General features: G+C 39.8%; 1 protein-coding gene across 5 annotated transcripts in view; it reads right to left on the bottom strand.

The window, feature by feature from the left end:
- Positions 1 to 15,806, bottom strand: part of PHF20 (PHD finger protein 20) — a 75,925-nt gene that overhangs the window by 58,647 nt on the left and 1,472 nt on the right. For 4 of the 5 annotated variants that reach the window (XM_066978521.1, XM_066978523.1, XM_066978524.1 and 1 more), the window contains exons 2-6: positions 14,863 to 14,909; positions 13,381 to 13,428; positions 10,524 to 10,578; positions 8,777 to 8,904; positions 3,938 to 4,052 (exon numbers count right to left, since the gene is read on the bottom strand). In XM_066978521.1, the coding sequence (XP_066834622.1) occupies positions 3,938 to 4,020 (83 nt within the window). In that variant the 5' untranslated portion in view covers positions 4,021 to 4,052; positions 8,777 to 8,904; positions 10,524 to 10,578; positions 13,381 to 13,428; positions 14,863 to 14,909. The remainder of the gene's footprint in view (positions 1 to 3,937; positions 4,053 to 8,776; positions 8,905 to 10,523; positions 10,579 to 13,380; positions 13,429 to 14,862; positions 14,910 to 15,806) is intronic. The other variant, XM_066978522.1, reaches the window with a different exon arrangement.

The raw sequence follows: 15,806 nt of genomic DNA, 5'->3' as shown, positions 1-15,806 counted from the left end.
CTAAAGACCCCCTGATAGTGGGAGAGACACTGATCTATCAACAAGAGCAGCAAAAACATACTTGACAGTAAGACTCAACTTTTAGCCTGGCTGAGAGCCAGTGTGGGTGAACTGCAGTTCCTGGATAACATACGGGAAAGTCTGAACATCTTCCCTTTTTGAGGCAACCACCGTCAGTGAACAACGTTCAGTGCTCAACTGGAACACAAAATCTATTAGAAGCTCTGCTACATCTAGCTAGAAACTTCAACGGCCCTCCCCATTGTTACCTTCCTTTCAGCTACAAAGCACCATGGCACTGCCTCATGCCTGGAAACTTTAAAGTGAAGAAAAAAAGTTCACAGGTTCTCAACAGCTCTGAGCACTACACATTGACACTGCAAGCTTCCTTCCTCCAGCATTTTTCCCCTAGCCTTCAAAGTGCTGAGCAAGCATGCCACTTCAGGAGGCACAAGTCCACACAGATATACGCAGAAGTGCTAGAAGCAATACAGCATATCCCTACAACGTTCATAAAAAGTATACCCAAAAAGCCTGTGAACTTGCCATGGGACAGAGGTAACTTAAGGAACTTGTTTAATCAGGAAAACACACTATGGAAGGATACGCAAAGCAAAAAGCCAACAGCTGAAGTCTGCACTACAAGGCATGAAAAGTACAGACTGCCATGCATCCAGGTATGGGTCATCCTCTCCCAAACCATAAAGGAAGCAGTAAGCTGGCTTCATGGGCTTTCAGAGCAACTAATTGATCTGGGGCAAGAAATCACCGGCAGAGACTGATTTTAGTATTTACCCAACAACCTGTGAAAAACAAGCCGCAATCAGACAACTTCCTACGATTTATCAGGAGACTAAAACAAATGGCCTTCCAGCTCAATTCAAAAGGAACCGTGAGTTTGTATCTTTCAAGGCCTTATGCCTAACGAGCTAGCTAAACAGCAAGTAAGGGAAAACCTCCAAGAAGCACAAACTATGGGAATAAGTTTTGATAAGAACACCCAAGCAACAATCAAAATCTCAAAACAGCGTAACTCTCAGACAGGGATTAGCAGTGACTGGCAACTTCAGACTACAGCTGTCAGAGCACAGCAAACAACAAAAATAAGTTTCTTGTACAGACAAGTGTAAACCCTTCCCTTTTCTTTGTAGGAGTATTTGGAAATTCAAAATCACAGTGCTGACTTAAGTACTCTCCCTCTCTCAGCACCGGAATAATTTGTATCCCTTTCCTATATACTTAATTGCAAGTGCTGTAACACCCCTTTTTTTCTTGGAGCTAGGAAGGGATGAGCTTAGTGTAGTCAAGACAACGCTAAGAAGAACAGAAATGTCTAGGAGGACAACAGCTACGAGCTTCCATCCTTTCAGTAGTGGAACAAAATTCTGACAGCATGAACAATTAAACAACCTTTACCATAACAGGGCAGTACAATTATCCTAGCAAGAATAATCTTGATCTCAATATTCGAGAACCTCAACTAGAATCAAAAGTTTCTTTATAACCATTTTATTTGCACAGCAAATGAAAGAACTGGAAAGAGGTGTTATTAAAGTATGGTAATACAAGAGACGTCACTGTTCGCTACTGGAGGCATCCAGAGCAGCGTCATCCTTTTTCTGTTAAGAAACCAGATCTGGGGCTAGCCAACAGTGAAGATTTTAAATGATCCAGTTCAAAAAGTGTCAAGAACTCAATTCAGCAGGGACAGCATGTGCACCTGAGTCATCACAGCTGGCCTCTTTAGGACCCTCTAGCCTCAGGATCGCACTACCGGAGCAGTCCCACTACTCCATCCTCTGAACCCCAGCACCGTGTACCGAGAGAACATTGTGCATGCATGAAGGCACCATCTGATGGACAGAGCTCTTCCCCTTTAGTGCCTTAAGGTTAGCAGACATTGTCAGAGGTCCTTCATGACAGCTCTGATGTGTCAGCCAAGCCTTTAAAATAAGACATGGCACCAAAAGTACTCACTGTACTCTCTGGAGTTCAAGCCTAGAAAGTTACCCAGACAACCAACATCAGGAATTTAAGCACATATTCAATACATTATGATCATTAAGATACACCAAAGCAACCTTTGATATGCGATCTAAGTGACACAACATTCACTTTGCAGTCTGGCAAGGAGCAGCTGTTACATTGACTCCTCTGCTGGCATGTGCAAACTTTTTCTATTCAATAGGGCTGGGAGGCTGGCATCATACCCGAACACCGTGGAAGTCCTGAGCTAGCATTCCACGGCAAGAGTTGCTGCCATGAAAGGCAGGTAAATGAGGCTCTGATGTGAAACACTTTCCAAAGCACTACTGCAATTTGAGAAGCAATACTGGCCCACTAATTGACTAGTGTGTTTGGTATTGAGCACAGAAATCAAAGGCAGCCCTCTGTTAAAGAGAAGACTTCCACCTATGTTTAAGTACCAAGAAAGCAACAAAACAAAAAGCTTGGACCTCTGAAGATCTAGAAGGAAAAGAGAAAGCACCTGGAAACGGAAAATTTTATATCCACATAAAAGGAGTGCATTGTAGCCATATCAGAGAGTGGTCCTGTTCATGCAGGGGCAGGTGAAAGTACTACAGGAAAATAGTCTGCTGTCCTCTACAAATCCATACCTTCTATGAAAGAGATTGGACAGGTGTCCCCAGTCTGTCGCTGCTAATACTGCTGAGAGAAAATAAGCCCTCAGTTCTTAAAGGTTTTGGTTAATAACCCCTTAATACAGAAATATATGGAGATTACCAGTCAAGGAAACACGGACTTTCTGACCCAGGTTTCCAAAACTCAGCAAGCAAAGAAAAAAATAAATCAAAACAAAAAAAAAAATCAAAACTAAGTTGCAGAACAGTGTACAAGACACGTCATCTAAAGTCAAGAGCTTTTAAAAAATAAGCATGTTTGGTTTTGGACACTTAGTACATACAAAATTCAATTTTAAGTCAAGGGATATGTGGAAAGTAGTGGGTGTTGAATTCCATCCCAGCCTGCCAAGTTTTCCCATGTAAGAGCTACATACTCATACTTCGAGCCACTGTTGTTCTCCAAACATGTCAGATAGGTAGTCACTAACCAGAATTTTTAGTCTTACTCATATGTGATCTATACTAAACTGTACCTCTGATAAGTCTACACCACAGACAGGCTAAGTACCTTTTTTGTAGGCTTCACAATTATTTCTTATATCAACAAAGCTCAAGAATACAAAGGATACATGCAGATTCAGACTGAAGCCTTACTTATGTCACACAGGAAAGGCAACATAAAGTGTAACTTAATATTTGCGCTTCATGTTGTTTCCATAAAGAGCTACATTTAACATTATCTAAACAGAAAGTTTGAAGTTGGCTCAAACTTAGCCCAAATTGACTCAGTTACCCAAGTTAACTTTTAGGCCTTTTTTCCCTTCTGCTGCAGTTGCTAAGTCTTCTTCCTCACAACTCGAGTCTGCAGGACAAGCTCAATAGCATTCCAAACTTACTAGCATTTCCCCATCCAGTTCACTAATTTGGTGGCTGACCACCCTCAGGCTATAACAATTTCAGACTTTAAAGCCTACAACTTCTTAACAGCAATGGGAAAGGAAATACTGAGGAACTACCTCTGGTACTCTCTACTTCAAAGGATTTATCTCTTCACAATGACTACTCTGTGTATAACGCAAAATTTAAAATGTGAATTTCAGAGTACCAGTCTGAAGCCCTGCTAGGTCTGTGTAGTCCTATTTCCCAGACATATAGCACTAGTACACATTTTAAAAGGCCAGCACAACAGATCAGCACGTATTGCCCATTTTAAGCACTGGTATATAAACTGCTAGAAATTAACTACTTTCCTAAAAACAAACGACCAGGACTCTAAATACGGTATCAATATAAAATGTTTAATATATTAAAGACTTAGAGTTAATATAATATGAATGTTTTTAAAAATATACCAGTTTTTTAATCTGTCACGGGCTTCCAACTGGGCTCCCACCTCAAAGTTGATCCCTCTTCTATTCGGAGGATGTTTTGTCATTTTGTAAAATCAACACTGCTGATTTTATTCCCCTGAAAAATGCAATTAAATATCAATCACTAATCAAGACACACACAAAATAAACTTATGCACCATAACCCCCAAAAGCTAGATGTTAAGGGACCCTAGTATTTCTTGTTCACAGGAAGTAGTGGGGACAATTACCTCTTAAACAAGAGTTCCCAAGTGACAGTGTGCAGAATCATTCAAGAAATGTGTTCAAAAGGATAGCTACCAGACAAGGAAAGATCGAAGCTCAACCTTTGTCCGTCAGTTAAGAACTCTGCAACCCAATGTTTATTCAAGACTGAGAGAGAAGTTTCATTATTTCCCCCCTCCCCTTCCTGGTTTTAATGAAAAAAAGGAATTCAGTAAATAGGAAGTGGGCAAAAACATACATAGTAACAATCTTTCAAAATCTACTACGGTAGTGAAACACTCTTGAATGCTATGTCACCTCATCACTACAAATGCAGGAGTTTAAAGAATTACGCAGATACTTTAACCAACTTTAGAAAACTGCCTAAACTGTTTCCATATTTATGTTTTCTTCCCTCTTCTCCACCATTTTAACCAGAAAATAAAGTCTCTTAACACATTTCCAACAGATAAACATTTTAAGAAATCTTGCCAAAGGTACACTTCAGGAGCTACTTCTCCCATATTTTTGTCAGTCACTTCCCACAATGATAAGATACAAATTATGATCCATTCCTGTAGTCTTTAAGCTCACAAGATCCAAAAATTTGAGTATGCTTTATAGCCTACAGTAAGAAGACATTACAGAATATCACAGAAGGTTTGGGTTGGAAGGAGCCTTAAAGCCCACCCAGCCCCAACCCTTGCCATGGGCAGGGGCCCCTGCCCCCAGCCCAGACTACCCCCGGCCCCATCCAGCCTGGCCTTGGGCACTGCCAGGGATGGGGCATCCACAGCTCCTCTGGGCAGCCTGGACCAGGGCCTCGCTGCCCTCAGAGGGAAGAATTTCCTCCTGTATCTTGAGGATTTAAATAAAGGTGTATAAAATGGATGCAAATTAAATTAAAAAAACAAGACTGTCTCATGCTACAAGAATGAGTAGACATGCATAGGCAAGTGAAGTAAGCAGTAGCATTTTGTTTCACAGGATAGATTAACAGCAATGACACCTGCTGAGCTGCACCTATAAAAAGATTAACATTATTTTATGAAGAACTACTCAAAGTTCAAATGTGGTTTGGAAACCAAAAATCTTTAAGAAAGTCATAAAGCTTCTATTGCAGAGAAAAGCTATTCCACTGACACACTTTCTATACCAGGCCATTTGTCATGGGAGGGCCACATTGGCACCCCCACAACCTCAAGCATCACAAGCACATCATGAAGAAACTGCTCTACCAAAAGATTACCTGTTCTCTTCCTCTGAAGCACAGCTTTATACCTACCTTCTCTACTATTAAAACAGCCTGCAAAGGTATGGGGAAAAAAAACTGCTATTGGCAGCAAGCTCAATTCACTACCCGGTGATTCACTGACACTACCTGCAAGATATTTTAGCCACCTAGGAACTGAGAATCACTGCAAGTTACTTTTCTAGAGTATCTGATAAACAGCTGACTAACCCAGCATGGCTCTGAATCAGTCCAGGAACCAGAACCAGTGCTGTCTTACATGGCTAGACATTTGGGGGTGTGGGTGTTACCTTCCAGCTCCATAGCTTTTAATTAGAAAAGGGGAGGGGAAAAGAAATTAAAGAAAACCGGGGGGGGGGGGGGGGGGGGGTTACATTCTGAAGAAAAACCACTAAGAATTAAAAAAAAAAATCCCAACAACAACTAACACTATTCTGAAAATCTAAGAAGTAACTGAAAATTTATTTTTCCTTTTTTAAACAGCTTATCCACCTACACCTCAAACATCCCCTACTTCCTCCACAGATCTACATCAATGAAATATCACTTTCTGGCATTAGCAACAGAATTCGATGCCTCCCAACACAGAGCTGACACACGTTGCTTTAATGCTTGTAACACAGGAAAACTTGGGGCTGCAAGTTGACTCTTGTCCAAGTAAACTTACTTTTTTCCATTTCACTGATAGGGACACGCAAAGACCAAGTACTCCTAAATGCCAGAAGTACACTAATGAAGCCCTACAGGGGAGCCCCCTTCAGGAAGAGCTGCAAGGCACTCATTCCAGCTCGCCTGCAAGAGGAGCATACCAGCCTCATAACTTCAGTAGCAGTATCTTGTACAATAGGGCTTCTACACATAAACGTCAGCAACTTTGGCACGGAGGGTCTTAAGGTTTCAGTTAAATATCAAAATAAAAAGAATTAAAGAGCATCACAACAAAAGGGAAATCTGAAAAAAACAGAAGTCATTTAATTTTATTTAGAGGGGCTGCAGGTCCTCTAAAACTGAACTTTCCTCCTCGCAGCTAGTCAGCTGAACATCACCATTTGTTAGAGCACACACTTACTACCCCTCACCAACTCAGCCAAGCCTGTTACAAGGCAACTGATCAGGAAGTTGAACAAGAGCAAAAAATTTAAGGAAAAAACCACCCACATCACCACCCCTTCCCCACGTTCTTCCTTCCTCTCCCCTTCTGCATCGTGAAACTTGGGCTCCTTTGGGTTCTCACATCCCTCTGATCCTGTTTAACTCAATCCAGCAGTCCCTATGCTTACATGCCCTGCAAAGCAGGCTGTCTTCTTCACTTGCAGCTCGTTTCAGGAACAGCTTCCTCCAGCAGATATATACTTGCCAGAACATTACACAACACAGATAAGTTGGTAGAGCAGCTCAACAGTTCTACACTTAAATGTACAGCCCTAGAGAAAGACTGAAAGCAGATGATAAAACCTTTACTGGGAGCCATCACGTAGCTCTTCGTGAACAGGGCCAACAGGCAAACCCAAACCCCTCCACGTTGCACCAGCATGACCTTGACCTTCTGGAGTACCTCACTGCTCAGAAAGACAACACTGAACACAGCGTTTTTCCTCTGCTTCATGGTTCATATCTTAGGTTCTCTGTCCACTCCTGCTATAACTACCTAAAAACTTTAAACTATACTAGAACAGATTATTAAAAACAACTCCAGATGGTCTCTAGCAGAAAATTAATTTATACTGACTTGGCAACTAAAACAAGACATGGGCAGGCCTTTCACTTTGGTAACTCCGGGAATCCATTTTTCTCAAGTGCTCAAGACCACAAGAAAAGAAAGTGGTGGTTACTAGATCTATCCCCAAAGCTGAAAGGCTTTTCTCTAAAATTTCTTATTCCACTATAAAAATTAGAGGAGCATTTCAGAAACCGTTACTCTAGAATTTAGACAGGTTGCTAGTTTCAACAGAAAGCATTTCCAAATCTGTGTGACTAGAAGCACACACTTCTGGTGTCTTAAAAGAGAGAGCCTTACCTTCCCTGTAAGAGTCAGGGTGAAGTGATTTAGATTTAAAAGACTATTCGAATACTTACAGGTACCAATTAGGAAGGTACATTTATATGTAAGGACAATGCAGAGAAGAATACACTTAAATTAATAGACCCCTTTGGGAATCATGATTTTTGTCTTTCAGAACAAGCCTTCTGCTCCACTAAACGGGTCCTGCATACTCTCATCTGTAGCATTTCCTACTCTCTTCAGTTTTAAGCTCCCACGAGTGCTTAGCCCCAAATCTGGTGCCTCAGTAAGTTTTCACAGAAGAAGGTTCCTCTAGAAATTGAATAATTCTTTCATATTGTCATGTAAAATATAACTGAGCAGTTCTGGCAGAGTCACTAATACCAGCCTCTTATTTTCCTCTCTGAAAACTGCAGAATCACTGCAGTCTTTTCCAAGCTACCTTTGCAAACAATGCCTTCCAAATCTCTCATGACTATGACTGAAACATTCCCTACAATCACACTAAAACAAAACCCTGCCTTTAAACCAGTTCCACTTCCAAACTGAGTACTACTTCAGTATTTCATAAGCAGCTTAGAAGGCAAATTCGCTCCCACAATTCAGCCACATTGTCTTTGTACTTTAACTGTGCCAAACCAGGGATCTCCCTCCACCCTCCCAACAGAGCCCAATTCACAAAAAACGAGGAACTCGATGAATAACCATAGTTCTCTGGCTTCATAAAGGAGCTCTGGTAGATTGCATAAAAAATAAAATACTTAAACACTCAGTACAAAACAGCATTAAGTTTTATTTGGAGCGGTAAGCTTGCTGTCCAATTCCAGCAGGCATTCTACATTACTGGTGGTTCCATAGGACTACGGAGAAGAGGAGACAGGGTAGGTAGGAGAGGTATCAGTTTAACAAAAAGCACTTGAGAAACTGGGGAGTGAAAGGAACCAGCAAGAGGTTGTCTTGCGTTCTCTGGAGGTGCAGTACAAGCATAACTCAAAGCTGGACTTCTAAACCTAGCCCCAAGATTTGAAATATAGGTCCTATACAAGCAACAGAAAACCCAAGTGTATTTTGCTTCCTTTACATATAGCAGTATAAGCAGTTCCTATGCTAAGACAGGATAAGAGTGGATTCCACAAAGCATAATCTGACTCTGCCATTCACTCCAGCACTAGACAGCATAACAATACTGCTAGCATATCTAAATGCACATTCTGAAACTGCCAAGGACCAAGTCCAATCACATTTTGCATATAAGGTTTTTACTGCTCAGCAATAATTACTTTTGACCTCTTATTTATACCATCTGCATACATCATACCAGCCCTTGCATCTTGCATCAGTGGTAAAACAATGAAAGCCTCACCCAGTTTACCCCCTACAATATGCATGCCCCCATCAGGAATGGTCAATCCAGAGAAGTCCATGGTCCCCACCACAATCGAAGACCTTGCAAGTGGATGACCACAGCCATGCTGTGCTGAAACCACAAACCTGCAGATGAGAAAAGGTAATGGCTGTATCAGACTGTAAAACAGTACTTCCAGACACCGTTTACATTATAAAATTCTAATGGCATCTTATGAAGACTAAGTATGAGAATCTCACAAACGTTTAACTACCACTTTTGAGAACTATTTTGGCACTGACTGGGGAGGCTGATTACAACAGACTTTTTTTTGCCTGTGCCATGCCTAACAAGTTTTGCCTAGAGCTTCAGTGCTACTGCGAAGTATGCCTCACGGTATTTTACCCTACACTTAAAAAACAGTTCCTGTACCAGCTATTAATCTAAGGAATCCTCTGGACCTGCTTCATATTTTGTTTGTACACACCATTTCATAGCAAAATGAGAAAATTTCAGGACAAAACCATAAGTTACAGGAGATATGCTTATCACTGTGTTTTTTTCAAACACAATGCTGCAGATATTCAACCAAGTTCTTTTTTAGTTTCTTTTCTTTTAATGCAATAGGAGCAAAAACAGGAAAAAATCTGAATTAAACATGAAGACTATTAGACACCGCAACAAATTCCCAGGAACACTGTAACATCTCAATTTTTCTACCCCAAGGCACTCCAAACAAGACACTGGACTACCTGTAGTTGTACTTAGGTATACCTTGCAGGATTCTCAGCTACATCTTAACCAATAGTTACTTCTTGCTTTAGAAGTTTGCCAGACTCAATCAACTACACAGGAAACAAACTGCAACACAACACCTAAACCGGATCCTGAACTGATACTTGCAACTTCTGTAAGGGTAATACTGTAGAGCTAACTCCTTAACACTGAAAACATTCACTCAAAGCACAGAACTTAGTATTTTATTTCAGACATACTTCTGGTTTACAAATGTAGACTAACAAACTGACACCAGTAGAAAACCTACATTTACCCTCCTCTACATGGAGAAGCCAAGATTTATTCGAAGTACTCAGTGACAAAAGTGAAGAGGTGTTAGCAAACAAACTACCCTTCCTGGGTCAAGAAAGATCCTCGTGTTCTCCCTAAGACAGCGAGAATGCCATTTTCATCCTATCAACAATATCACATACAACTACGCTGTCAATTCAAACTGGTGATGAGACCAACATGGAAGCAGATATTATGAACACAGGCAACTAAAAAAAACAGAGGAAAACATTTTTTCTGTAATGAAAACTATTTAGATTACCAAGTGCAATTAAAGAAATAAGTACTCAATACTGAAAAAAGTGCTTTTCGGTCATTTTATCTCCCACTTAGCTAGTCTGGTTTCTTCTTTTTTTTTCTGTCCTTGTAACACACTAATGATAAAAGACAAACACTCGCACAATGAACAAGCAAAAAGATTTTGGAAAAGGGTTTAAGCCACATGAAATAAAGCAGATTTTTCCTAAATAAAACAAACTACACTTAAGAAGAACTACTTCAACCAAACTGCTGTTTTTTCCTTCATCTGAAAGTCTGCAATGCCTGCTTTAAGAATACCAGAGTTAGATTTATAGGAATATGATCAACAGTGCCTTTGCAAGAATTAAGAAAAACATGAATTTTAAAACGAAACTGTAAAAGGTTAAAGAAAGAAAAGCTATGTTTAAGAAAACTGAAGATCCATGCTTATACTCACCAAGAAGAAACACGTTGCTTATTTGGCCACGTACATTCCAAACACTGCTGTACAACTATAGAAAATGAAAAAAAAATACTCATGAATTCTGAGACAAAAAGTACTTCAGAGTTCAAAAAAAAACTCTCTCTCCATAGAATCATACAGTATCACCTCTGGAATATCAATTTAATCTGAAGGTACTACAATACAGAGGGTCACCAGGCTGCTGTGATCCAAATTATAGATGAACTGCAAGGTCATTAAAGACATTCCACTCCCCTCTCCCCCCCAGTATCCTGATCAAATTTCTCCATCATTTATCCTTCACGAAATAGAAGCCACCAGTAACTTTACTGTTATTGCTTCTTTCTGCACCAGGTATTTCAGAATAACTCCATGAAGTAAGCGAGTAGACAGCATATAAAACTTTGTATGTGCAACTTACTCAACATTCAAGCTATATATGTTTGAATAGATTATTAACAATTTAAATCTACCATGTGGTCAAAACTGCACTTAAAGAAAATTACAGTATACCTTCAGTTTTATCATGCACATTGAGAATGTATAGCCCTAGACAAAAGACGAGGCTAAATATCCAGCAGAGATGATCACAGTCCGTGCTCACCATCTCTTCCAAAAGACTGTTAAACACAAAACAAGTTCCTAATGGTGGCTTTCTTTCTTTTATCTCATTTACAAAAATTTTTAAGTGCCACTTTTCCAGCTAATCACTATTTAGCAGGTAAGATTTTAAAGCAAGTGTATCTGAAACGTTCAAAGAGACTTGAGTGCAACTACTCTACCCCAAATCTAACACCCTCTTTTCTTCCCATGAGTTCAATGAGAACTACTACTGACAGAAGCCCAGAAATGTCACTGTACCAATTATATTCTTATTGCCCAAACTTTCTTTAACTCTGAGCATGGAAGCTTAAAAAAGCTTCAATTCTGAGATGTCCAAACACGAGAAGCAGCCCATAAACAAAACCAAGACTGCCAGATCTGAGTCAAAGGGTCAACATGCCTGAGCAGTCTCAATTTGGAAGCACATCAAAATACGTTTGCCAAATAATTACAGCAAACTGGGATTCATAAAAGTCATTACTTCTGATGTAATACAATTCGTACTCATACTGGTGGATTTCTGCTGCAAAACTTTGTTTCTTAGAATTTCTTAACAAGTGATCTTTTAGTACGGGTAATTTGAAAAACAATCAAAATCCTATCTGCAATAAAAGCCTTCAACTAGTTCAAATAACATACTATAATAAGCATGACTTTTCAGATATAGTTTTCTTATGTTTTCTTAATAGTTCAGGTATCTATATATACACACACACACACACGAAAAAACTTATTTAGAAGAAATTCTTACTACTTCAAAAAAGCAGCTAAAGTATCAAAAAAGATACTAAAAAAAATCAAGGGAAAAAAAAGAGACTGATGTGGAACAATTCTGTCACTGAATAAATCTAGCAACTTAAGGTTCTTAAATCTCTCTGATTTTAGATCTTAGTTAAGAAAGATTAAGTTCAGTGTGAATGATATTTTAAGGTGTAAATTGAGAGAGTTCTTGCTGTTTGATAGATTAAGAGTTCAAATGTTTTTCAACTAGAAGACCTGCAGACTGCTCACGCAAGCTGAATCATTTCTTATGAAAAACTTCTCTAAATCACCACAAGGTTCATCACGTCAATCCATGCTGCAATGAGCATGCCATGCGTGTATAGCTAAGTAAACAAACCCAAGCCAAGATGACCAAATGCAGTCCTCTTCATTTAACAGAGACATCCTCTGTTGAATAAGTTACATCCATCACATGGCATAGGGATGTGCATTTTGGTCATGTACAAAGTAAACAAAGATTCTCCAAGAACATTTTCTTCACCCACAAATCTTCTCCAAGTCAATACATGCAAAGCTTCTCCAAGGAGCAGGAGAGATTGGTAGAAAAAAGCTACAGCAACCTGAATTGATCTAATTTAGTCTGCAGATTGGGCACCTCAACACAATTTCTCCTGTTTATCTACCTGAGGTTGCATAACACCACTTCGTGATGCTGAATGCACTGAGTATATAACCATCCCCAAGAAAATATTTTTGCCCTGCCTAATGGCTACCTATGGGCTTACAGAGCCTTTCTCAATCAAGAAAGGAATATGAGAAAAGTGGACCATTTCTCATTCCCATTCTATACTCCCTCAAAAGCAATAGAAAAACAACCACAACACACAAAGTTCCCCGTGCATCCTTCAGATCCCTGGAAAAGGTGCCAACTGTTTGGAGAACAGCCTTGCGATGCAGATGAGGAAAGGAACTACACTTGGGCTCAAAAACACATGTGACAAACTCATTATTGTGCAAAGACAGCAGATTTCTTCTTAAAAAGAATATACCTTAAAAAAAATAACAGCAGGGCTAAAGGACGTGACTTCAATTTGCCTATGTATTTTCTGCTTGGTTACGTGACCTACAGTACTGAGTCCAATACTATTTCATACTGTGAGGGAAACAGTTGCCAACTTTTAAGTGCTAAGGTGGCATTGAAGTATTACCGTCTACATCACTTCTAAAAGCAGTATCTTGGTATTCAAGAAGAATCGACATTTGAGAGAGAAAATACTTAAGGTAGTACTTACAACTTAAGGCAGTAAATTGACCAACTCCTTATCTGTGACCTGATGTCCAGCCCCTGGCTTTGAGGTCACTCTGGATGTTCCAGTGGTATCCTATATATTTACAGGTTATCGTTGAACCTAAGATTTTTCTTATCAATGAGCATCAACATGTATTGTAGCTATCAGAGTAAGAGGCAACAACTGAAAGCGGATGGAGTCAAAAGAAAAACACAGAAATGACCTGGTAACAGTACCTGCAGCAGCAACTGGACCTGGACTTCTGATTCTTTGAAGAAGTCAACCTAAAAAGAATGCATAAAAAAAAAAAAAGGAAAAACATTTTCCATAGAATCTACACCACCTGCAACACCAACCATTGAAAATCCTTTAGGTCACTTCTACAACAAGCCAGTATTCAGTGTTCTGACACTTAGACATGGCAGTGTCGGTTTCATTATTTTCAAGTAGTTTGCTTCCTGACTGGGCAGGACCAAACCTACCCTCCCCCTGTTAAAGAACAGGATATTTGCATCACAGTCAATGAAAGTGAAACTGCAAGTTACGCTGCCTTGAGACTTGATGAAGCAAACTACATTTTCATTCACAATAATACATTACGGACATGTATCTGTGTATGTGTCACACTATAAGGAAGATGCAACTTCACAGTTTTATTACAAGAAGAATGAAAGAGGTGCTCTTAAAGGCTGCTTGTAGACTCATCCCCCAGCTCAGAGGTGAAAGGACATCAGGGGGAAAAAAAAAAAAATCAGTGCATCTTTTCGCAATACCAATAACAGCAATACTGAGAAGATGGAGCTGTAACATCGGCAGAGGACCTATATAAACACAGGGGATCGTGCCGTGCAGAAGCCATTAGCAACTTTCAGTAGAGTCAAGCAGCAACTCAAGTCTGGTACTTTTTGTAAGCTCTGCTACATCACTGAAGCATCTTAGGTTTCGGATTTAAAACTAAAGAAAACCCTAACTCAAGCCCTATCAATGGCACTGCCATTCGTGTCCTAAAAAACATTCAATTTTAAAGCTGGAACACAAGACATTCGAGGCAGAGCCTTCGCCAAAACATTATGCAGAACTAGAGGATATTCTCCATTTCTTTGGTAGAGAAGTGCTGAGTATAAAGAGCAGAAGAATAAACCTGTTTTTAAACTAGTATATTAACCTCAATGACAAGACTAGAAAGGCTCTTCCGTGCCAACTTCATACAAAAACAAAACCAAACCAAAACCCAACCCACTAAGCAGTAGCTTCCCCCACCCCCCCCCCCCTTAAAACATGGTATGTACAGATACAGACTGACACAGGTACATTTCTTTCTAACACATTTCATAAACCTACCTGAAACAGAGTTCAAGAAAAGACTAGGCAGATTGCAGCTGGCTAAATCCAAACAAGGCTTGCCGAAAGTTCTCAAACCCAGTGAAACCACACAAAGGCATGTCAAGAAATTAGCAAGTAGTCTCAAAAAGCTGTAAACACTACAGTCTAACCTGCATTATTTTCTGCCACACATGTAAGTCAGCACTGGACATGCTATGCACCTGCACGTACAAGATCACTTAAAAATGGTGCTTGCACCCACAAAAAAAAATCTTTCATAAGAACACTGCCTTAAAAGGCACCAGACCCAACAGTTTTTTGAACAACAAAGGCGATATACTACTGGCATTTTGACAGTAAAGACAAACTGGAAGGTGTAAGTCACTATTTCTTACCTGAAAACAGTCTTTTCCTACAGGAGGCACAAGAAGTCAAGAAAAACCTGTAAGCAAGCAAGGGAGAAAAGTTTGAAGATGATAAGGAATAAATAATAATAATGAAAAAAAGAATGGACGTGTTACAAACACTTCACAAGACTTCTCAATGTGATGTGCCACTATGTGCAAGGTATCTGCAATTATTCTTAAAAAGAAAAAACAACAATAAAACCACCTACATCTACACAATTAAGCAATCATCAAGAATGCAGTTTAAATACTGAGGCAAGCACTTACGGGGCTCAACAGTAAGTCCTCCCCCCATGCACATTCTTTAGCTCAGCTCACATCTGCACAGGACAGTGCCATATGGGCAGCAAGAGAAGACAAGTGGCAGCAGTGCAGCAACAGTGTCAGCTTCTGTCAAGGTTTGACAAATTACAGCCACAGACAATACTAAGCTGCCAGCAACGCAGATATAAATAAAAGATGCAGTGACAGAGAATTCAACATCCCCTACAATGAAATTAGGGATTGCACCCTCCTTCCCTGGCCAAGAGGGAGAATTTAGGTCAATATCATGGCTTAGCTTAGACAGGAACTATAAGAGCAAGAAAAAGAGCTTCAGAGAACTTATCCAATTAAAGGTAAGAATTAATTACATGCTTCTTACATTTCAATCAAGGCAGCACTGTTATGAGCAACTACTATTCTAGCCTTATTCCCAACTTGACCTTAATTAGTTACTCTGGATTACAGGCAAGCAGATTTTACTCTCAGACTGCTCAAGTACAATATTATTTCCATTCAGGACACACCAACAAAGTTATCAGCAGAATGTAAACTGAACTCTCCCACAAGCTGGCTTCGATCAAACAATCAGTATTTATCCAAACCACCTTCAATTCCTGAACTACTGAAAGTCACACACAAAAAAAAAATTATACTGCAAATGATCTTTG

This window comes from Anser cygnoides, chromosome 16 (genome assembly GCF_040182565.1).
Source record: "Anser cygnoides isolate HZ-2024a breed goose chromosome 16, Taihu_goose_T2T_genome, whole genome shotgun sequence".
NCBI lineage: Eukaryota > Metazoa > Chordata > Aves > Anseriformes > Anatidae > Anser > Anser cygnoides.
This window is presented reverse-complemented; position numbering and strand designations above follow the sequence as displayed.